Source organism: Triturus cristatus, chromosome 1_2 (assembly GCF_964204655.1).
Source record: "Triturus cristatus chromosome 1_2, aTriCri1.1, whole genome shotgun sequence".
Lineage (NCBI taxonomy): Eukaryota > Metazoa > Chordata > Amphibia > Caudata > Salamandridae > Triturus > Triturus cristatus.
The window spans coordinates 924,782,726-924,801,885 of record NC_140580.1 but is presented as its reverse complement, the minus strand read 5'-3'; the positions used below and the strand labels follow the sequence as shown (position 1 = coordinate 924,801,885).

General features: G+C 44.3%; 1 protein-coding gene across 16 annotated transcripts in view; it reads right to left on the bottom strand.

Annotated features, from left to right (window-relative positions):
* KIF1B (kinesin family member 1B) overlaps positions 1-19,160 on the bottom strand; it is a 1,461,559-nt gene that overhangs the window by 1,150,029 nt on the left and 292,370 nt on the right. For all 16 annotated transcript variants that reach the window (XM_085609808.1, XM_085609814.1, XM_085609823.1 and 13 more), the window contains exons 4-9: positions 8,267-8,446; positions 7,131-7,196; positions 6,054-6,232; positions 5,771-5,882; positions 4,694-4,771; positions 4,454-4,519 (exon numbers count right to left, since the gene is read on the bottom strand). In XM_085609808.1, the coding sequence (XP_085465934.1) occupies positions 4,454-4,519; positions 4,694-4,771; positions 5,771-5,882; positions 6,054-6,232; positions 7,131-7,196; positions 8,267-8,446 (681 nt within the window). The remainder of the gene's footprint in view (positions 1-4,453; positions 4,520-4,693; positions 4,772-5,770; positions 5,883-6,053; positions 6,233-7,130; positions 7,197-8,266; positions 8,447-19,160) is intronic.

The following is a 19,160-nucleotide window of genomic DNA, read 5'->3' as shown; positions in this document are numbered from 1 at the left end:
TGAATTTCTCTTTTTATGAGGAAGAGATGGACGGTCCGAAGATCTAAAATGGGCCATAGCCCCTTGTTTTTTGTCGGAAACAGAAAGTAGCGGGAATAAAAGCCACTGCCTACTTCTGAAACTGGGACCCTTTTTATAGCTCCCTTGGCCGAGAGCCGTAACTTCCTCTTGGAGCAACTTTAAATGATCCTCCGTCAGCATTACCTGACCTGGCAGAATAGGAGGAGGAAAAGAAAGAAAAAGGTAGGAAATAGCCTTCCAGGACTTTCTGCAAGACCCACTTGTCCAATCTTATAGATCTCCTTGGGGGGGGGGGGAGATGATGACGAATTCTCCCACCAACTGGAGTAGTGTGATCCTGTAGAACCAGCCTAGGATTTCTTGGCGGCTATGACTGCTGGAGACAGTGTGGTCGATGACTTCTGGCTTCCATTCCTTGATTGGAATGCACTGCGTCCACGTCCTCGCACAGCTTGGGTAGTCTGTGCTGGACAGTGGCGGGGATATAGCTGACGTAGCTGGAAACCCCTTCCATTGCCATGAAAGGGGCGAAAGGAAGACTGGCCACAGGGGTGGAGGTGAGGCCCAAAGATCAGGCTGTAGCTCGAGAGTCCTTGAACCTGACCAGGGCTGAGTCTGGCTTTTCCCCAGAGTTCCATCAAATAACATGTCCATCATATTGGCTTGGGCATCACCCGAAAAGCCAGCTGTACGAAGCCAGGCGTGGGGTCTCAAGGCAACCATCATTGAAATCGATCTGCCCAGCGAATCAGTCGTATTTAGGCCACACACTACGGTGAATTTTGCTGCGTCTCTCCCATCCATGACAGCTTGGGAAAGCACAACCCAGGCCTCCTCTGGGACTTGTGGCAGAACTTGCGGTACTGTCTCCCAAAGGTAATGGGAGAAAAGGCCCAATAAGCATGCGGTATTCACCAACCGCAATGCCAGGCTGGAGGAAGAAAACAACTCTAATGAATCCAGCCTCTTGTATTGCCTATCTGCCGGGGCGGAAGGGAATGCGCCTTGGGACGTAGAGGCCTGCACCACCAAACTTTCTGGGGTGGCGTGTAGTCTGAGGAATTTTAGGTCGCCGAGAGCTGGGTGATGGCTAAGTGCAATCTTCCTATTCACAGAAGCCCCTGTGCTAGGTTTGAACCATGTTCCTCATTAAAGAACAACAGGGGTTCAAATGTGAAAGCCCCAGGTTGAAGCACCTCAGTCAGGAGAGTAGTCCCGACCTGCACCGATAGCAGCTCCAGACCAAGGATCTCGGCTGCCCTCTTAACCACCATGGCATAGGATGCTCTCTTCTCGGTAGCCACTGTTGGTGGAGAGAGCATGCCAGTATCTGGAGAGGTATCCAGTCCACTGGCCTCCCCAAGTTCCTCATACCAGTCCAAATTCTCTTCAGAGACTTCCTGGGTTTCAAGAGGGTCCCCAGAACACTCCCAATCCTCTCCTGAGCCTAGTACATCCTCAAAGTGCTCAGGCGACAACATAGAGCTTCTGAAGACGTGAGAATCTGCATTGATCTATGCAGTTCTGGCTCTGTGTCGTCTGGGATGAGGATGGGGCTTGCGCCACCAACGGGCATCAGTGACGTCGCAGGCAGAGACTTCGGATCTAGAACTGCATGTCGCACTGGCATGACCAGCATCGAAACGGACCCGGGAATGGATCCCTGGGGCCTCATGTGCGTCGTGCCTGAAGCGGACGGCATCAAAACCAATGGGGCCTCTTACGACTCGGCGGGGCCCTGAGGCTCCCTGGCCGGGTAGTTTAGCTCAAATACACGGAGAAGGGCCTTGTAAACCTCATTTGAGCGGGAGTCGCACTGGCTCCCGGAAAGGGCAGGGGTGATGCGAAGTCGAGTCTGGCTTCGGCTCCGCGGAACCGTGCCTAGAGCGTGGGTGCTCCTTACCTCTCTCGACAATGGACGCCAGTTGAGGTGAAGATGAAGTCCGCTTGGACTTCTTCTTCTTATGCCTCTTCCCAGAGTGTCCTGAGAACCTCGAATGGGAGGAAGAGGACTTAGGGATCCGTGAGCAGTCCTGCGATCTCCTCTTCTTCGATCAGGACCATAACCTCCTCGGAGTCTCGCTTGACGGTGTTGACTGCCGGGCCGCAAGTAACTTCATGGTCGGCTACCTCAAGGTCTTAGGAGCCATCAGCAGACAGTCCAAACACAACTTTGTATCATGGTCACGCTCAAGACACCAAAGACATATGCTGTGGGGATCGGTGACCGACATCATGTGGGAACAAGTCTCGCAAGGCTTGATAACGGTCTTCCTCGAAGACATCCTTCGCACACAAAGTTGGAAAAATCCCAAATTGCGACAAGTCAAGAAAAAGCCTGCCAAAAAGTGCCAGAGGGGTAGCCCTTCCCGGATCGGAGCTCAACTGGCACGGAAAGAAGAGAACTGACGTCCGCGTGCCTGGGTGGCGCCTATATAGCCATCATGACATCATAACCGACGCAAACACCGCTGACATCATGCGGAGCCGAATGGAGCCACCCAACGTCGCGTACAAGGGATATTGCTCAGCAAAGGTTTCCGGATCCAGTCTTGATGCCTGGGAAATTCAAAAGTAAGGAATCTGCAGCTAGAAGTCTCTATCAGATCACCTGAAATTAGAGAGCTGCTGCAGCGAGTGTCTGCCTGTCCTCCCAGCCACCAACAAACTGGCTCCACTAGTCTATTAAGATTGCTGTAAAGGGGTCATGTTTAGTTGAGTGTTCAGAACTGTGATAATGCATTGAGCCCAGCAGCAAAAGTACCAGACATGTTAAATTATACATCAGAAGAAACATGGCCCTGAATGTAGTCTGTCTTATGGGCGCGTTGTGTATCTACATTCAAACTTAGGTGTTGCGCTCTGTGTTTTTATAGTTTTTTTTTTTTTTTAATTCTTCATTAGTGTTTTTATAAGTTTTGTAGCATGGTATGGTATGGTACTGGACTAGACACTGTGTCTTCAACAACATTCCAATATGGAAACCAGTTTATTCCTGTTCCACTGCCAAAGAGCAGTGGGCCTTCATGTATTTTCCAGTTCCTCTGTTTTCATCTCACCTTTTGCACACACCGGCCGCAGCAGTCAGGGACATCTTTATTAACGGGGATAGCAGAGACCTCCACCCTGATCAACATGACTGCTACTCCACTGACGAGATGCATGTTCTCCTGGAGCACTTCAGTGCTACACCTAGTCACAAATTCATACTTTCCTAGCAGTGATTGTTTACTGAGGAGACATTTATCAACCAGTTATTTCCCTTCATTTCTAGTAGGCTGCAGCGATTTTCAGAGCAAACTCCCTTCAGTTAACAAGTATTCAGTGGTGTAAAGTTGCCTCCATCCTTCCCTCCAACTGCTGGGGTAGGGGTCCTTTGCTTGCACATCACTGCTCTCACAGGGTGACATGATCTGTTGCACCTCTGCCTCTCTGTCCACCGAGTGCCAGCATGATGAAGATCATCCAAGCCTTACCTGCTGCCAATTTCTAGGTTGATCAGAAGAAGAAATTACATGCCTTTAATCTCATACTGAGAAAGACAGGGTGTAACTGATGTGGGAGCGGAAGGAACGGGGCTGATGCCGGAAAGAAGGGACATGGCTGAAGAAAAAGGGACAAGTTGCAGGAAGGAAATGCTAGCCAAGAAAAAACTAAAGGAGCAATAGACACAGGAAGCTCAGCGAAAGGAGAGCTTCTTCATTGGAGGATAGCAAAGGCATAGGTGTGAGGCAGCTTTTTCAGTGTTGGGATAGTGAAAAAAGAGAGAGGATTGTTCTACAAATGCTCTCTGGTTCCTACTCCTGATTGGGGAGGAAAGTGTCCCATCAGCCCTTCTGCACTAGGATGCCTCCAATTTGAAGAGTTGTAGAGTTATCACCACAAAGTTCCACTACAAAGTGTTTCTAGATTACGGTCAGACACTGCCAATAACGCTTTCAGCATAAAAGCCTGCCAGGAGAAACTGCATGCTGCCTACGACACCCCAAAATTGAAGAGTGCGACAAGAAAAGGCTGCTGTATGCATTTGAGCACAGTCAGAGCACGGCTACCCTGAGTTCTGTGGCTTAACGTCTTCCCCCTCTTTACCCTTACAGTTCAGACAGGAGCATCATCCCAGGTAAAGAAATACAACACATATGCTGGTCACCAGCTAATGCTCCAACTCAAATGAAGAAACATATGGCCTAAGAAAGGAAGCATCATTCACTGCTTGTATAAAGCCATTCAGAGCTTAAAATAACAGTAACAAGCACAACCTTGCTTGTATTCTCCTGTGGCAACACTGCTTCACCAACCAACTCATAATCTGGTCTAAACACAAGTGCAGAATACACCTTTATAGAAATAATGGTGAAAATAGACATGGCAGCAATCACCCATTCCCTTAGTCCAACAATTAATCTAACAATACCATTGGCAGAATACTCACCACCTCTGCCAGAGCAGAGATAACTTTCCCCAGTGTGGTCAGGGACTTGTTGATGTTGGCTCCTTCCTGTAAGAGCACAATGTATTTCATTATTGTTGCATTTCCCACCCTACTGACACTCTGCTAAGAGGAAACTCTCACATCAAATAATGAAAGATGTCATGAGGACACAATGGCTACTTGTCAATCATGTCACACAAGAATGTCCACATATGACATGACTTGTTGAGGCACACTTACCTTTAAACGTGTCCCCTTAGCTCCAGTAGAGTCTGCACGTTCACTTCCTGCAAGATCCACAAGACTGATTTTACTGACCTAAAGAAAAGAAAGTATAAAAGAAGCATATTATATAATAATTTAAAGAGGTGCAAGCATCGATGCTATGCTCTTCATTTTGTGAATGCTAGCATATGTCTCCACTTCCCCTTGAAATTTTAAGCTGTGAACTACCATTGTAGCACTATACTGCCCACTCCTCTTGAAGGACATAATATTTAATTTTTACACTATCTAGGTCTATTACCTGATCACCTGCAAAGTCCACACATTGAGCATGTATACTTGTTTGATAGGTACACCAAAAAGGTCTCAACAAATACATTGTTGATCTATGAATCACAGTCAAACAAATTACACCACACTTGTCCACATGAGCAGTTTCTGGAATGAAAAAGAACTAACCAAAGTCACAGCATAAGACTTGCCTACATTTGAGCAGCTTAAATCAAGACTTAAACACTTTGTTTGAACGTGCATTGTCCCAGGTGATTTACAAATATGGAATAAAGGAATCTTAGTCATAATGCAATAGATCTAGGACTATCTGCAATCTAATGGTGTTGCTGATGGCATTCTCCTATGACGGAGTAAAAGCATGGAATGTTGTCAGTTACAAGGAACTCTTTGGACTTATGAGTGCGCATGTCTTCACAATTTCCACATTTTTATAATTGTCTCCTTCAATCCTAACTCGCCCTGTGTACTCCACTATACCGCTTACGCCCAACTGCAGATGGCCCATTAGTATCTATGTGCAACCTCTCTCCACTAACAGCACCTACGGCCTAATCTTTTACATCTATTACGTTTCTGTCCATCCTCTATGTTTTTAACACTCCTACAATACAAAGCAAATGCCTAATTAACCTTCCATCCTCTCCTTGTTCTCACCACCCAACTTCTTCAGCAGTATACAATCACATTACATCAAACTATTTCTCATGTACACCCAGTTTTCCCTACTTCACAACATTTTCCATCCATGCCTGTACCCTCATAACCCCACATTCCTTAGCTTCCAATGTCAAGCCCCACCTTTTCCGTGGGGAGGCCAGTCTCTAGGTCATGCCTCTTCTGAGTGAAAACAATGGTGAAGACCGCATGGGAACGGCTACTGGTTTCATTCATGTTGGTTGCTGCCACAGTCCTGCAGAAAAAGACAAGCTCAATAGCAGTGAAGGACAAAGAGGCTGACCCTCAAATGGTTTCTCTATGTGTTCTATATAGATAATACCAAAAGGCAATGCAAATCAAGCTCTTAAGCACTGCCCAGTAATCATCCCTTAACATTCTACTCATCCACCTAAATGGATAGTACCTGGCTTTATTTCCAGCATCCATGAGATCAGCTATATCTGTGTAGGAGGTGACTGCCAACTTCGAAAGGTCCTCTACATAGGGGCCAAGCAGGGGATGCTCCCGCACACGTAGGTTTCCCTTGTTCTTTGGGTTCAGCAAGTCTCTGACCCGTTCACAGTAAATCTCCATGTAACTAACCTGTGAACAAAACCAGAGGTAATTCATTTACGGACAGAGACATTTAAAGTAAGCAGAGTCAATAGCAATCTAAACCAAGGTAAGAAAAGGGAGTAAAACAGAAGTGGTAGAGACACATAGCAAATATAGGGGTGACCTTAATCAAAATGAACAAGGGGGGGGGGGGGGAATGAATGTCCAGATCAAGTGGAGGAGAAACAGGGCAGACAAAGTTTCCTGAAGTCAGACAGGTGTGTTTTACAGTGTTGTACTACTAACATGAAGACTAATTGAACATACTTTTTGGATTCCAGAGTAGATGTTACTCGCCGAAAAGCGCTTCGCTGCCTCATCAGGGGTAAAAAGTACTATATAAATACCATTACAATATCACTAAAAGCTCTGACATGATTCCTTTTAGTATTCACCTAGCACAGCAACTTATCAGGCAACATAAAATCTATTGGGAGCCTCTATGTCTGCCAACAAAATGACCTTGCTCAGCAATTATACTCTTCGATCAGAAACACATCTGCCCTGTCCGTGCTTGCTGATGCTGTCTGACCTCCCCAGGGCCAATCCACATATCCCCATTATGGGCTTGACGCATCCTGTCCAAATTGCACTTTAGTGCTGTACGACCATGGAATTCTTTGTTGGCAGCAGTAGGGATTTATAGAGGTATTAAATTCTCATCTGTTTCCTAAAGTGCTGGTTAAAGAATAGCCTGTTTGAATGAAGGCTCCACCTTCTCTAGTGTCCTTACCAAATGAGCGTCTCAGGCTCGGGAAGGGAAGTGAAAACAGGAAGTGTGAAAAGAGTGGTACCTTGAGAAATAACAATGCATGATGAATGCAAGGCCAAAAGAGAGGATAAAAGGTTGTATGTCTGATCTAGCAAGCCACCATCACAGACTCACCTCCACAGAGTACGACATGTCAGAATTATGGTTATCATTGATTTTCTCAAAAAGATCTTCACAAAGCTATGGAGGAAGAAAGAGAAAGATTAACACTGAATCATAGGAAAGGTAACAGTTAAATCCAAGAATGAAGCACACCTCTGTGCCCATTCCATTCCCAAAATCCCAATTGCACTCCATTAAATACTCTCATCATGAATTGTGTCTCAGAGACAGTAGAAGGACAATTTGCTAAAAAGACAAGCAATATTTTCCTTTTCAATTTGAATGTGCTAGATCTTCTCTAAAATATGCACGTCTTATTCCCGAATAGAATAAGGCCAGTGTCTGTGGACAGAGATGGTCTAGCATGAAGGAGGAGAACAGAAGCAGTGTACAGGGATGGAGAATATGTTATGGTCTAAGAAGAATAAAGACTGGACACAAAGAGGAAACACAGAGAGCATTGGTTGGAGGGCAAGCACATGACCTTTACTGAGAGGGATTTGATACCATAACCTGAGGGGTAAGGACAGCCACTATCCAAAGGCTAAGAGAGGCCTGAAGGACTAAATTAAGTGACAGAGGCAGGACCAGAAGTCAGAAGGGGACTGCCAATTACTCTTGAAAGACAAGGCCAGGAAAAACAAACATCAAGAAGTGTCTGCTAATCCTACTTGACTAACACACTGCAGACCAGGATTGAGAGCTGTGCGAGTATCACGGGAGGAGAGGAAAAGGACTTAAAGCAGTCTACGAACATCACCTATGCGACACTGAAAAAGAGGATTCTCATATCTCACTTGGGGAACAGGTGTAGGACCAGAATGGAAAAGCGTTTTGAAGGTTTAACTTAACAGAAAACAGGACTACAAGGGCTCATGACACCATAAGAACAAAAAACAATCCCATGACTCTGGGTTATTAGAGCATAAAGCTCTCATCTGAAGATCACAGATATGACCAGTGGACAACGAGAAGGTCTGTTTTGGTATCTCACTTCAGGGATGGGGATGGGACAGGACCATGACTTATGTTCTGAGAAAATGACTTGCAGGAAAGAACACGGTCAGTGCACAGAGATTCAGAAATATCTTGGGATTTTGCATGAGGCAGGAGTACACAAATAAGACTGAGATGTATGAGGATCTCACCTGAGGGATGATTCCTGCCTGGGTCTCCTCTTGTTTACCCATCATGGTGTAGGACTTCCCTGCTCCAGTCTGTCCATAGGCAAAGATGCACACATTATAGCCTTCAAAGGCATGCTGCAGCATTTCACGGCCGATGTCATTGTACACACGGGTCTGAGATGCAAAACAGGGGTCCTCGTCCTGTAAACAGAGATGCACATTATTTGCTGGAAATGCTAAGTAACTATGAAACTGAACAGACACCACAGAGAGTCCCTAACGGAGTTCCTATTACTTACAGGATTCAAGCACACAATCTCTGATCTTCTTTTTCCTACCTGGGATATAGTTCCTCTACACTGTCAATTACTGAAATCCTACCTTTTACCACAGCTTCAAAATCCATTGTCACTCATTAAGCTGGTGCATGCTAACAAGACACCAGCACACAATATCACTCAATACCGCTTCAAACCACATGCAGAGCTCACTACCTCTACTAGCTGGTCGAGCTTTGTAACACAGTGTCAAAGACTGAGCTCCTGCTGCTCCCTGGTTGAATTTGTAATGTTCCTGATGCCCTCCAGCAGATAAGTTTGCAATACATTTGTTATTAGAAATGAGCAGTGATGCCAGTGATGAATAGCTGCCCATCTATAACAATGGCATTCTTTTACTTAGATTTGCATATAGAAACATGCTAAGAAGCGGAAACTAAGCTGTAGTTCCCAGGGACAGTTGGGAGTGGACGGATAAGACAAAAATTAAATTAATTCTTCAAACTGTCTGCTAAACCATCCCATCATTTGAAGGACACCTTGGGTTTTAGGAGCTCCACATGCATTTTAAATCCACATGCATCACCAAGGAGGGTAGTAGATAAGTGGAGTCTAAGAAAGTCACCAATGCTGGAGAACTGTTGTCAAGTTTTTTTTCTCCAACACTGGGTATTTAATATGGTCACATGCATGAACAGCCCATAACATACCCACACTTTTCACAGGAAAGCAAACACTGGATACCTGTAAGAGAGTGGGTATCTTCCCTTAAATACTTTCCTTGAAATAGCTACTTCCCTTTTAGATTCAGCTTTGGAATGTGCATCATAGCAGCTATACTTGGTTAAAATAGAAACATAAAACAAAAGAGTTTCAAAATGATTTGATGTTTAGTAGTTCTATGGGTAAGTAAAAGTTAATAAATCAATTGTATGACAAATAGTAGATCACCTATGAGCTAGCTACATTTGTGAATTTGATAGAAGATGTACAGATATTTTAATGTGACATGAAAAGGAGAACGGCAGGTTTAATATCACTAATGTATCGAACTATATTTGAAAAGTATAAAATGCATACTATTCATCAGTAACAAGGCTGATATGTATGTTCATGTTTTTCTTTGTGACTGCGTGGCATACATCTAGAGTCTTATGTAAATTATCTAGTGCGTAAGTTAATGTAAGATCATTAATGATCTACTGCACAAGTTCTGCAATTTATTTTTCCAGCTTTTCAGTGTGCTCAAGTGCAGTGCATTTTGAACCTGAACTCCAAAGGGAACCATGTTGTACTCCAAATAATCTGTCATTCTATACCAATGTAGGCCAGTACGAATGTAATTTATTTTTAACTTTTTAAGTTAAATTGTTTGGCTTTGAGGGTAGCGGTCCTGCAATGTAACATTAGGGGCCATTTGTAGGAAGCATTTTTCCAGCCGCAAACGGTCCGCAACGCAGAATCGGCCCGTTTGTGTCTGGGAAAATGCTTTTTGGAATGTACAAAGCCCAAATTGCGATTCAGTAACTTATTACCAAATCACAATTTGGGTTTTGCGATCGGATATTGGAAGGGGCGTGTTTAGGGCGTTCCTTTCAAATACCGAATCACACTGGTATGTACGAATGTTTCGTTATTGAAATGCAGTCGCAAAATATTCGCACTTTACCATCAATTTAAAGTTGGTGGTAATGCGGACTTCAGAAAGCCACCATCCCTGTGATGGCTGTGATTCCTAATAAGTGTCAAACTGCGACCTACCTTATTAATATTAGGTTGTTCCATTTGTGACCCACTAGGAATCGCAAATATGAAACAAAACGTTTCATACATAAGGAATAGCGAGTTCCAAATAGCCTCCGCTCCGCCGACCTCGCCCTGGTAGAGGTCCCCCGCATCTGCAGAAACAGAACCGGTGGGAGAGCTTTCTCCTACATCGCAGGCAAAACCTGGAACGAGCTCCCTGTGAACATCAGATGCTCCCCGACCCTGCACACGTTCAGGAAGGACCTCAAGACCTGGCTCTTCGACTGATCCGGAGCTGCCCGTCCCCCCCTCCCAACCCCCCCAAGCGCCTTGAGACCCTCACGGGTGAGTAGCGCGCTTTATAAACCCCCGATTGATTGAATGCATTCGCAAATTGAAAGCGGTCCACCTGGAACCCCTTCCCCTTTGTGAATCTTGGGGTAAATAATTGGGGGGGGGGGGGGTCTTTTTATTACAAACAGCATAATAGCAGTACATCAATGTTGTCATTTTACATATAATCCGACCAAATGGTTTACAATTTCTTTTCCATTAACAGAGTGTGCTTCAAACCAGTAATACACTACCCTCCCCATGTGTCTCATGTCCTTGTTACAATCCCCTATAGGTTTGCCACTGCGCTCAGACTTTTTCCATTTCTTCAGACAACCTCTGTTATAATAAATGCTTCGGTCTGCCAACCAGTAACAGTCTATCAGTCTACCTGTCCTCAACCCTTGGTGGGAATTTTATTTTAAGAGCAGGCAGTGGTCCCACTGACCACTGCCTGCTTTTAAAAAATAAAAAACAAAACCTTGAATTTTTTATTGTTGAAACTCACCCCGTTTTCTTTTAAGGAAAACGGGTTGCATTTTTACAAAATCTTTATTAGAACGCAATCACAGACATGGTGGTCTGCTGACTTCAGAAAGTCACCATCCCTGTGATGGCTGTGATTCCTAATAAGTGTCAAACTGCAACCCACCTTATCAATATTCATTAGATAGGTCGATTTGTGACCCACTAGGAATCACAAATATGAAACAAAATGTTTCATACATAAGGAATAGCGAGTTCCAAATAGCGATTCGGATGAAATTGCTATTTGGAAATCCCTATACCTATTTTATGTGCATATGGCCCCATGACCCAAAAACTTAATACTGCTTTTCAGTATAGTCCTCTGAGTTATCTAGCAAATCTGGAAACACAGTGCTTAGTTTGCAATAGAATGAGTGTCGGCACAGAAAGCTCTGCTCAGAAACCTGCGACCAGTGCTTCTAAATGTCAGCGCCCCGAATACGAAGACAATGCAGTCTTGAATTCACCGCATGCCACTCCCATCCACTGTCAGACACTGCCTGTCCCTTGCTGGGCAATGCTTTCTCCCTTTGCAACGTTCTTCTGTCTCTCCTTCCTCCTCCTTTCCCCTTTGTGCATTCTCCCTCTCTTGCTTACGGTCAATTTCTGATGTGGAAAAATAAGTGCTGGCCCCAACAATTTGTGCAAAAATGAGGTGGGCCCCATCGGCTCAAATTAAGCCCTGCCAGGAAGCAATATGCATATGTGATTCCAAACAAATGGTGGATAAAAATTATTTGTGTAGTAAAAACAACGACATAGTCCTCACAAACCTGCAGTTGCACAAAAAGTATAAAAACAGATGGACTACTCTACATTCCTCAGGAACTGCGTGATTATAACATCAGAAAATAACAATGCTTCTAAACAATGTTTTTTTTTGCATTCCTGACGATAAGTTTAACGCAATACACCAATTACATGACAATTAGTATATTAGCTAAGTGCTTACTAAATTTCTTGGTTTGCTGGTAGTAAGATATCTTAAAGTGAAAAATGAAAGCTAAATATTGTTACTGTCTTATATTTGAAGCTGACACGTACATCACATTCATAAACAAGCATTTGCAATGCAATAGGTCTCGCATTAGTGAAAGTTTAAACTATTGGCATTGCAAATGATAATGTTTCTCATATTTTTTTTGTACATTTAAAAAAAAAACACAACAGTAGCATAAGTAATAAAAGAAAATCCGCAAAGAAAGGGTGCAGTACCACAGGCTGTTACTAGGTGTCTTTGTGGAGTTGCAACAGGGTCTCTATTAGCCACATAAGGTACTGTCCCTTAATGCAACTATAAAGAGAAAGCTGAGCATACGTTTCCATTTGTTTTAATTGGAAGTGAGATTTTTGTTAGGTTGTGTTTTCAAAATGAACCATTGTTGTTCATTTAGCATCTCACTTCCAATTTTAAAAAAATAGAAACGTATGCTCCGCTACAATCTTTTTTAAAAATTATAATTGCATTAAGGATGCTGTCCCTTATGTGGCTATTAGAGGTCCCTTTGCAACTGCACAGGGACACCTGGTAACAGTCTGTGGCATTGCACCCTTTCCTTGCTTTGTGGATTTTCTTTCATTACTTAAGCTAATGCTGGGATATTTTTTGACAAAAAACAATCTAACAAACATTAGCATTTGCAACGCCTATAGCTCAAACTTTCACTAATGCGAGACCTATTGCATTGCAAATGCTGGTTTTATTTGACGTTTTTCCGCTTAATAATCTTGGTTTCATTTACTGATCTAAGTGGAGCCTGCCTTCCTCAATCAGTAAATTAAAAAATCACAGAAATGGTGCCCGAGGCATTCCGCATGTGCACGCATGTCTTCTGACGCATATCAGTGGAATGACTTGACCCAGAGCCCAAGTCGGGGTACACATGGGTAGATAGAGTTCACCCACTATTTTCACAACATTGCCGCAGTCTACCTTGCCAAGAGGTTGGGCCCCACAGAAATGAACTCCCCCTGGTGTAATTTTCAGGCACCGTGACACATTCAGCAGCACCTGCACGTTGTCAGTTTTTGTTCTAAGCAGCAACATGCAGACTGGGAAGGGGTCTTTCAGCTGGGCCCAAAACAAAGGCCGAATTTAAGGGTCTATCAGGCTTCCTTTCATTCAGGTATGCTTGGCTGGGAGCCTCACACCTAGAAGCAAATACAATGGATGAGAAACAAAGGCACTCCACTTGTTGTTACTTCACAGGTACTTAAGAGAGGCGTGGTTTTGACTTTGTTCTGTCTCTGTATATAAGATATGCATTCAGTGTTAGAATGTGAGATGTGTTGGTCTGTCACAGTATTTACATAAATATTAGTTTAAATACCACTATTTTGTTTTATTTCTTTGATAGCGCTACTCCGCCCAATGCAGGGTTTCGAAACTCTTCATCACACGTATACATTATATATGGCCAAGAAGTCGTATAAGTGTGTACAGCAATGTACAGGATGATGTTTTATACAAGACAGAGTAACGAGCTGTGTCGGAGCCACAGGACCTTTGTTGTTCACTGTGCTATATTAGAAGGATTACAATTTATGGACTGCAAGTAACAACATGATCTCTCCTTTAAAAGCAGTAACCTACTTCCATATTTACATACAATAAAATCTGCTGTCTGCATGTTACATGATGTACTTTGCAGGAGACACTAACCATCTATGCTAATTTTATTCAAAACAGGGTCTAGACAAAAGTCAGATTTTTCCAGCAATGTGTTAACCTCGAGTGTTCTCTCCATTATTAATATTCCGTGAGATTTAGCTGGCACACATTGATCTCTGCAGTAGGTGCCTTAACCCTATGAGATATTTTAAAATGCAGACGTTGCCACCATTTAATTATAACAGATTTACCGCCATGTTTCTCCTCGCTGCCCGTTTCTTTGTGGCAAACTTTAAAAAAATCTATATGTACAAGTTGAGGCCCTGATTTTGGGTTAGGATTGCGTCACTTTTTGGCAAAAAACAGATGCAAAATCTCATTTGGTAAATCTCGCAGTGCGCTCAAATGTACTCTTGACAAACCTGCTAAAGGTGTGTGAGGTCTTAAGATCCGATGCCCCTTCCTGTGAGGTTACATTCTGTGATGCCATGCGTCGTTACATCACGTGCCATGTCACTTGGATACTGGCTAACTTGGTTAGTCCTCCCTCCCCAATCCCCCGAAAACGCGTGCCCATACGCGACCACCATTGCACCTTTTTAATTTTTATTTTTTAAAGATGCTGCAAAGTGTGACCCGACGTTGGACTGTACCGCTAAAAGTATGTGTTAAAGCAAATGTCTCGCAAAGTGAAGCGTCTTGGCTTTGCCAATGCATGTTCATTAAAGCAAGTGCTCTTTATCACTTATGTCATAAAATGAATAATGTAACCCCATCCGCTGTCCTCAGAACTTCTGAAAAGTAACTGAAAAATGCCATGAATATGCGTTTATCGCGTTAGCTTACATTTATATATATCATGTTCTGATGACTTAGAATTAGGTGGTGTTGCATTATTGTAAAAAATGCGGTAAGACCTTGTCGTGCGTAGAAATGTCCCAGAGGTTTAAATTTTGCTGCCTGCAAACTGTGTAAACCCTCCGTATTACCACACGTGTAGAAATGCTGCTGATCCTGAAGGCAGTCAGGTAATTACCGCATTGTGGTATTGCCCTTGTGGAGTTTGCCTGGTGCTCGAAAAGGGGTTGGTCAACGGTCTGCCTTGCTTTTGCCCTATAACCCCCCCTCATGCCTTTGGAATACGCATGTGGGGGTGGTGTGTTGTGTTTGGCACAGCTGTGAACAGGACGCGCCCCTCCTTGCACACTGCCTGGCTCTGCGGGTTAATAACTTTCTCTATACTGCTCTTCATGAGTGATACGATCTTGGCTCTGAGGAAATGGTGTAGTTTCGCCGTGCAGTGTGTGCTACATTGTAGGTGTTCTACGGGGGAGGTGGCAGTGCAGGTAGGAGGGCCCTGGGCCTCATCGAGGTCCTGGCCGGCCGAACTCCCCCGGGGGCACCGTTGTCGCTATTTATGACTTGCGGAGCCTCCTGTCTCGGCACGGGTTATCCTGGCACAGACAGTGGCCTGCCCCCAGGCACACTGGCACAACCCCTCACTGCTCTTTTGGCGGCATGCACACAGGGCACAGAGAGCGGGGTATTAGAGGCATGTGTCCGGTGGGAATTACGACTAGACGCCACTCAGGGAACCAGCTAGTTAAAGCTTGCACGTGAGGCCTATCTGGTGCAGAACAGGAGTCGGCACTGATGCTGCAGTGGCGTGTGCACGTTAGTGCACACATCCGTCCGGCTGGAAGGGGGAGAGAAACGATAGACAAAGGAAAAGGCCGCCTTAAAGATGTGTGCAGTGATCGGTGCCACCTGTGAGGTGGTGGTCGTGTGTGGCACACAACGGAGGTAACAGGCTTGAGTTACAGGTGGTGGCGGGAGTCGCACAGATGAGGAGCGTCCGTGTAGAGGTGGTGTTTGTACTCCGCAGACATGCGGTAAAGTGCCTTCCGAGGCACACAAGTGTGCATCTGAGATACGATTGCGCTGTCTGCAGCATGTGGAGGGGAGGCGGGCACTAATTGAGTCGGTGGCGATGCATGAAGATGCTCACGTGTGTGGGGTGCGGCAATAGATCCCCGTGCAAACAGCGGGTGAGGGGCAGGGTTGGATTGGGATCAAAATTCGGCCCAGGCACACCAAAAACAAGCGCGGACGCAAAAGTGAAAGCGGCCCATGCGGCAAATTAATTAAATAAACAAGCGCGGTCCCTAAAGTGAAAGAGGAAGCGCTGCAAATAACAAATGAAAAGAGTGCTTACCGACTTGTGGAGTCAGTGTAAGGCCACAAGTAAAAGATCCAGTCCTGATTGGCGGTTCCAAAATGAGACAGGGCGGTAACAAGGAGGGACTAAGAAGCCTCCTTATCAATCGGAAGCCAGCCAATGAAAAAGATGGGCGGGGCTTCCCCCCACTTATAAATCATACCCTACTATAATATGCCTCGAAGAGCGAGCAGTGCATGTGCACTACAACGCTAGGCGAGACCTAAAAACAAGAATGTTAAGTACATATGAAAGGTGATGGAACAGTGCTGAAGGGAAAAACATGTTAGAAATGTAAGCGGACAGCAGCAAACTGAATGTCTTAGGAAATAAAGCACAGTACTACGGACACTACAATTCCTTTGCAGGTATCAAATATCCTAATTTGATGGATTTTACGGTTTCAACACTGCTGCGTGGAGGAATTCTGACATGATTCATTAATGTCTATCCATCTACTTGCGTATCTTGAAAGTAAGTATCCACAAACCGTATGAATCTCCATAAATGAACGTTTTTCTGGTCCCCTTAAGTTGTCCGACGTAGACATTGCTTTACTGGCCTTACATTAACAGGACTTAAAATGGGTGAAGATAAACAAGCCACAACCACTCTCTATAAAACACCCGTCATGTCCAAGCCTCCATAAATGCAATCTGGCACCCATAGTTAATATATGAATGCATCGCTTTGCTATAACTGGTTACTTACTGAGTATTAATCATAGGAGGGCTCCAGGAAAGTTCACAATAACTACACATGTCTCACTTCAGTCATTCCAGCATGATTTCAATAGTCAATGTAATTTGCCATCAGCCTATACTTTAGAATACACAGACACTTGCTAAACTCTGACAGATGCGCTCTATCTATCTCGAGGAAGTCAAAGGAAGAGCACATCACAAACTGTACAAACACTCCATCACAAAATACAACACTTGGCCAGCAGACAAAGCTCAAAACCAAAGCAAGTAAACGGTCTCCAAATTCAGCATGTTACGTGGCCGATGGGGACATTGTCGTCATTACTAAGTTAGAATGAGCTGTGCTGCCATGATGCAGCTTTTGCTCATGTTACTATGTAGGTTTATTTTAATAAGACTGTTTATGCCTTTCACATGAGAACGGTCTGCTGTCATCGTTCTCTGCCTGTTCCTGGAGTTTAGTCTGGACATTGTGAGCAAAGTCGAAAAAAAATACCCTTATAATTGTGTTCTGGTCAGGCCCTAGCTCCAAGACAAAACACACTAGCGCAGCTGCTGCTAGAGACTTGTATTTGGATATTATGGGGAAACATGTTTAGGTGAGACACTTGGAGAGGGACCTTTCCAGGGAGAAGGGCAACATGCATCTACAATGTAGAAATACCATCTATAGTCTAAGGTATGGAGTCTGCTGACAAAACCAAGAGATCTTCTATTATATAATAATTCTTCTTCTTACCAAGGGGAGGGAGGTTAGGTATTATAGTCCTTCCTCCATGGTCTTTATATGATGACATCTTCCTTTATGATGTATGGCCTAGATGCAATGCTAACTATATTGGCGTTATGCATTTTTCTGCTTGTTGTGGCACATATACTGCATGTTAGAGCACGACAGTTCAAATAAACATTTTAAACTATATTTGTGTTTCGGTCAGATCTTATTGTGGACAGGTACGAGTGTGTGAGCGAAAAGGTGTGCCTTGTTACCACGATTCCGGAGAGATCCGGAAGTGTTGTGTTCTGGGGTGTCTAATCATTTGCTTCTCTGTGAGTGTGTAGAAGAGCGGGTGGGACACTATACCTAGTCGGTCCTGGGCTTGTGGGCACCAAGGTGGTAGGAAGGCACCGTCCCTATACAGCGAGGTCGCATAATCCTGCGCATAGTTCTGTGTATGTGCAGAATCCCTGCAACAAGCACTGGGTAGTAGACTTGAAATGGACCTGGTCTATTCTTACTGAAGTGCAGGTCTGTTATTAAGTATACAGAATATTGACCTAAGTCCAGCCAGGCAAAAGCAGTGCGATGTACCAAGTACAAGTGACAGAAGCAATTACAGGGCTCGAAAAATCCACTCGCCCGCTCGTATTTGCGAGCCTGATTTAATTAGGGCGAGCTATTTTTAGGTCCTACTCATCCTTTCTGGTGAGTAGGAAAATAAACTGACTTTTGACATCTGTCTCTGAAAGCAGAGGACATGTGACAAGAGAGCAAGATTTAAAGGCATCTTTATTGCTCACAAAGTGAATGAGCAATAAAAATGCCTTTAAATATTGTAAACTTGTCACATTTGCATGCTTTCACAGACAGAGGTCAAGTGAATTTCAGTTAAGTCGAGTAGATTTTATAGGGTACCAGACCTGCAGGTCTAGTAAAAATGAAGTGATTTTTCGATCCCTGAATGTACTGGAAACACTGTGCTCCTCTGATGGCTAAACCATTAAGACAAAGCACAGCATAATAGATGCTGGATGTTTGACTCTTTATGCTCTGATGTAGGATGTGTGAAGTACTCCGTACTCTGCAAGATGCCCTTTGACTTTCTCACGATCAACATCTTGCTCAATGCCATCAAATCACCATGTTTCCAGTCATGTGTTTTCATTTGGCAATGGAATGTGTTCTGGATAGAATAGCCTTAATTTGCTTCCACTAAGACAAATAAATGAACTCCCGATATAATTTGTAAAGATACAACCAAAAACTGGAAACATGGTGTCTTGTGAACATAGACTTCAGGGGCAATTTTAGCCTAGTCCCATACCGTTGACAGTTCTTCACAAAAATAAATCACCCGCTGCTGTCCATTGTGCATGAGCCCAATCTAATTACTAAGTTTCCAGTTTACTTTTCACACGTGGCCATAGAACGCCTCATTTTTAGGTCTCGCCTGCGAACGCAGCGCAAAGCGCTGCTTTCGGCGAGATCTATTGTTGCTGACTTGCCTCGGAAGTGGGACAGGAGATGTGCACGCGCAGGCTTTTGGCGGATTTGAGTTGGTGTACGCGCACGTACACCAACTCGCACGTGTGCACATCTCCAGTCCCCCTTCCGTCCACGCAAGCCAGCTGCATGCAGTAACTGCGCCACCAAACAGCCACCCCCAGCCAGTGCACGCGTACTTGATCACTAAACAACAAACACACACACACCAGCCCCCACGTTACAACTGAGCCCCACTCACCGGGCTCTTTTGTGGCTGCTACAGGCTCCGTC